At 39.1% G+C, this 5,164-nt stretch overlaps 1 protein-coding gene across 1 annotated transcript; it reads right to left on the bottom strand.

Moving 5' to 3' along the window:
- Positions 1–913: 913 nt before the first annotated feature.
- On the bottom strand, positions 914–3,880 carry LOC110039092. Its single transcript, XM_020744045.1, has 2 exons — positions 2,524–3,880; positions 914–1,861 (listed from the first exon to the last, which is right to left on the bottom strand). The coding sequence occupies exons 1-2, from the start codon at positions 3,052–3,054 to the stop codon at positions 1,220–1,222; spliced, it is 1,173 nt and encodes a 390-aa protein (XP_020599704.1). The 5' UTR covers positions 3,055–3,880; the 3' UTR covers positions 914–1,219.
- Positions 3,881–5,164: the final 1,284 nt, after the last annotated feature.

Below are 5,164 nucleotides of genomic sequence, written 5' to 3'. Positions count from 1 at the left end.
TTAAAAACATCAAATAATATTCCTTTTAATGCGGACAAGATTTAAATAACATCATTAACTTTTTCGATGCACATAAAATAAAAATTATTACATTCACTCATTTTTTTGTGAAAAGGGACAATAAACTCGACATGAAGAAAAAAAGAATGAAAATATTATTTTGGCTATTTTTTTATTGTTCTTTCTGCGCTCATCTTTCACAGATATAAGCTAAACCCTAAACTAAATGAACATCCTAAGCACTCTTAAGAGTAGACTTACCAGCCAAGCTTAAGGCAGACTCGCTCACTACACTTAAGAACTTGCTAGCAAAGTTAGAAATAGGCCTACATACTAGGATCAACCAAGTGAGTTCGAGAGATACTGGGAAACAAAGCTTTTAAAACCAATAACTTGCAAAACCAACCAGCTCGACCATAGTTACCCAGGCCCAAACCTACCCAGCTACTTCCTAGAAAGGAGCTAGCACCTTCTTCCCAACTAAGCAATCGATCTGACTTTATTTATTATTTTTATATGAGGCATCATACACTCTTTTAGAACGCTCAAATCTCGACAGCACATAAATGGGGGGTCACCAGAAAAGAAATGAATAAATAATCTAACCTAGATTGGAATCACTGTAAGATGGAGCTTCATGGTGGATTCTCCTTTACTCTCTTTTTACACTCCTCTATATTCCCCGCTCTTTTTCTCTATAGTATATAGAATTCTATTGGAATGCATAAATGAATCAACATTCAACAAAAACCATGCACGCATTTGGTGAAACATTGATCACCTTGGTAGAGGCAGCAAGATGATTAAGAAAATTGCAGTTAAGAAAATGAAATAAAAAACATCAACTTACCAAATGAATCACCATCAAATTGGCTTCACGGATAAAATGATGAATGAACGAATGATCAGCTTATATTCACACTAAACCGTACGAGGAAAAGGACTGTAAGAGTCCAATGGCAACAACAATTACCAAAATAAAGTTGCAAAGATAAACTAAAACTCAGAGATAGGAATGTAATGTGACCTTGTCTCAAGTTGTATGTTTCTCCGAGTCATGAACAATGTTTCAATATCTATGTAAATTTCAATATCATATGCCATATGTTGTTACCACAAGGCCTTCAAATCAAAAATCGAAGCACCTACAGATTTGAATGTTTCCTGGTTGCAAAGTCCAACAAAGAGCAACGAGAACGATGCTACTAGAAAAAAGAAATCAAAAATTCATGACAGATGAGGTGAGGTTTAGCAATGGTTCCAAAGCGCTGGGAGCAAACTTCCTGGCAAAGAGATAACATATAGAAGTGGGTTCATTATTGTACGTGCAGCTGACTCCATTGTTCCTGATGGATTGGATAAAACTCTCGTTGATGCTCTCCCGTCCATATGTTGCTGGATGTGGACCACCCCTTGACCAATCTACCCAAGTTACAGTCCGATTAGCATTGAAAGCCCCATGAAACATGTTCAAGTATGTTGGAATATAGTGCTCATCAGGGTAGCACGTAGGCCTGCAATGCTTTAAAAAGATCCTATAATACTTGTAATCTGCGACAATATTAATGGCAAGCTCACGGTTGAGCTCGAACCACTCTGATCCTTTCCTCCATTGGCTGAGTTTAATCGCAGGATGCATTCGCTTGTTATAGCGGCCACGACCACGAGGTGACTCATCATCATAAGATTGAACAAAGCTGTGGGCAGAGTTGATCAGGTACTCGTAAACTGTGGGAAAGTTAAAAATTGGAATGCAGCTCTCAGAAAGTAGCACGAAACGCTCGTTTGAAAAATCTAGCAGGGCATTTGCAAGTAGACGCTTTTCTGCATCTAATAAAGTCACTGACCCCCACTGTACCTCCTGCAGTTACATACAACAAATTATGAGTAGCGGTTATTAAAAATAGATTTTGTAGTAAAAAAAAAGCAATGGAGGAAAAAAAAATTGTTGAAATGATCAAAAGATGCTTTCTCACTATCATCCATCAAGAAAAGCGTAACGGATAACAAGGCCATGACAGATTACTTTGATAATAGTGATCTTGTCTAACTAGCGTAATGTGTCCTCAAAACTAAAGATAATTGAATTTTCGCAATTGAAGGTGACTGAATTTGGGGTGCAATGGCAAGAATATTGGCTTGGATCCTACCCAATAGAAGCTAAATAAAGATTACCTTCTATGATAAAAATAGCAAAACATGTGAACCTATAAATCTCCGCTCGCGAGTTTACTCAATGCAGACAAATAATACTAGTCTCAACGTGATATGAAAAAAACTCGGAATTCATTTAAATTTAATCATGCTATAATCAGCGCAAAATCGCCATGGTCCAGATAACCAAAGTTCCATGCACCATGCACGAGGCTCACCATAGCTAAAGATTTGAATTTTGTGTTGATGGCTCCAATTTCAATAGAAACAATGTGCACATCAAAAGAAAATTCGGTTTCATGATATAAGGCAAGGAATTCATTTCCATGGCCTAAAAAAACAAACTCCGTCAAGCTAAAAATAGAGTACCTCGCTAGGGATTTGCCGTTCGTAGAATGCAGAATGCTTGGAGACATTGAGCTTGTAATCCGGAAGTGCATGCACATAAACTGAGAACAACCCGTCATGCCCTTTGAAGAACGCATCCCATAATGAATAGAACGGTAAAGGTCCCCTTGTCAGGAACATGAAAGCTACCTTTGGAACCCTCTTGAATGGATACTCTTGAACCTTGGGCAGCATTGTCGCCCTCCAAAAAAGTTCATCATCTGTCATCTTATGCATCAAATGGCTCGGCTTAACAAAATATTTTAGGGCCATAGTTTCTTGTTCACAATCCGCAGAGTACATAGTCTCTGGAAAAAAGAGCTCCGTGTGGGAAGTGAAGTACCAATTGAATTGGGCTCTCATCGCCATGCCAAGAACTGTTCCAGCCATAAACAGAACTAATCCGCAGGCCAGCTTCATGAAACCATATGGCAGATCCTTCCTCATGGTTCGAGGGAACAAATCAGCCACGTTCTCATTAGCTCTAGTCTTCAAAGTTGGCCTCTCCTCCATCAGAATGAACTTAGATCAACTATCACTAACCCCAAACTTCAATAAAAGAAAACAAATTACAATCCAGGATCACAAGATACGGTTCCAGGCTTAGACCCACTTCAATAATCAAAATCCCCTTATAGAACAGTGTATCAACAAATCCAAACTTAATCTACAAATTTCCCGTGAAAGATTTGGCCTCGCCCTCAAGCAATAAAAGAGATCCAGAAAGGCAATCAAATCCAAAGATTTGTTCAAATATAAAGCTTTTCAAGTACTACACGAAAAGATAAGCACCCTAGCCTGTAAAAAGAAGTGGATCAGCCAGAAACGCAAGCCCTATGCACCGTTGCCGGGATAAAGAACTACTTTTGAAAAGTCCTTTCGCGATTTCGGAGAGGAACTTAGGGCTTGCCGGGCTGTTATTGGATTGGCATGATGATGAACATAAGAAATGAATTGAATGCGATCTTTATACACGGGCTATGGAGATGGCAAGTGTAAACGCTTGCACGAAAGCGTCCCACCATCATCTTTAGGACTCTCATTTGACTCTTCGTCGTTGCCGCAATTTGTCGAAGTGTGATGTTCTCCTCGCTTAGCTCTCTTCCGATCAAGTTGTTGAAACCTGCTGAGGAGACCGAAATTGGCCGTCTTTTTCTTTTAGTTTGAATAGGCCACGAAACTAAACCTCGACCACGTCGTCGGATCACGAAGCGAGGAAGATGGGTGGAAGCAGGTGAGAGATATTTCCAACATATTGGAGACGACGGAGTCGTACTTGGGTCAAAGAAAGTGTCGTGCGCAAGCTATCGGTGAAGCTGAGACGGAGGTCGTACAGCGAATGACCTTAGGCGGTAAAATATAAATAACTTCCTAATCGAACGTCTTCCGGGTTACACTTGGTCATGCTTACAATTGGATTTTAAAAACATTCTGGTCTTATTTACTTGTTTTATGAGGTCAGATTACTATATAATAGTATGTATGTAGTATGTCAGAAATACGTCAGCATGAATATTGAAAAAATTCAATAGACTAAAAGACAAAGATATGATCCAGAATGACTCATCAAAAAAACCAAGAACCACGTTACTAGTAGATCAACGGATTTGATTTACTAGTTATAACTTCCTAGGAATAGAGGTCTCCCAAGTCAAAAGTTGAGATTTACCGAATAGAGAGAAGGAACCAGTCCTACTCTCATCCAAATATCATGAGTCTCCCCACAGGAGTCTACAATACTCTTCAGGAGACCAAAGGTTCTCATCAATAAACACCTCTTGAACACTCCTGATTGTTTTCCTATCAAAAGGATAAACGACCTGTCGGATTACGATGATTCATTCTCTGCTCGACAACCTAGTTTCATTCCAGTAACATAAATTTCTAATTTAGGGGTTAGTAGTCGATATCCATACCGAAATAGCTAACTGATGGACTCAAGTAGACCAAATGAAGTCCAGATGACCAAATGACCATCAAAACAACAAATTACCCCGACTCAATAGAATCGTCTGAACATACTTCGGAGACCAAAGAATTACAAATCTTAACATGTCGAGTGATAAGGTAATCAAGGCATAGCCTCATTCATTTTTAGTAACCGAAACATAACACACAAAGAAAAGCAGGGGCGAGCATGTAATTTTTAACTTTATATCCCCTTTGCCTATAAATAAGTCAGTCATTTCTAAAGTAAAGGTTAATCACTTTTTCTTTAAAGAGCCATCGCTTTTTAATGCTCTCTCTCTCTCTCTCTCTCTTATTTTATGCTATATTCCTTGGGTTTGATTCACTAGATAGATTCAGATTCAATATCTTGGAAGGTTCGATAAGCGTGGCTCATGCCTTAAGAAAAAGAAGAGCACAACAAGGAGAAAAAACTCACTAGGTAGACATGTTGGGCCAAATGTTAGAATTCATTAAAGAAGAGGTAGCAGGGAGAAGGGAAACAAATCTTAGAAGGAAACAACACTCAGCGATCGAAGGGCACAATTGCTTGAGGAAAGAGTAGAAGATCCTCAAGACTAAAATCTTTCTAGTTTGCATTGTTGGATAGACAGTGGTTCAGGAATACAGAGGTCTCCGCACTCCCCTCCACACCCCTAACCCCACCAACCTAAGA

Source organism: Phalaenopsis equestris, unplaced genomic scaffold (assembly GCF_001263595.1).
Source record: "Phalaenopsis equestris unplaced genomic scaffold, ASM126359v1 Scaffold235185, whole genome shotgun sequence".
Taxonomy (NCBI): Eukaryota; Viridiplantae; Streptophyta; class Magnoliopsida; order Asparagales; family Orchidaceae; genus Phalaenopsis; species Phalaenopsis equestris.
Note: the sequence above shows the minus strand (reverse complement) of the source record. Positions and strands in the feature narration are given on the sequence as shown.

Excerpts from the sequence above, each read along its gene's own strand:
- LOC110039092 (XM_020744045.1), bottom strand. The coding sequence starts at position 3,054 with ATGGAGGAGAGGCCAACTTTGAAGACTAGAGCTAATGAGAACGTGGCT. Across the intron at positions 1,862-2,523 it reads AACGGCAAATCCCTAGCGAG|GAGGTACAGTGGGGGTCAGT; the intron begins GTACTCTATTTT and ends ATGTAACTGCAG.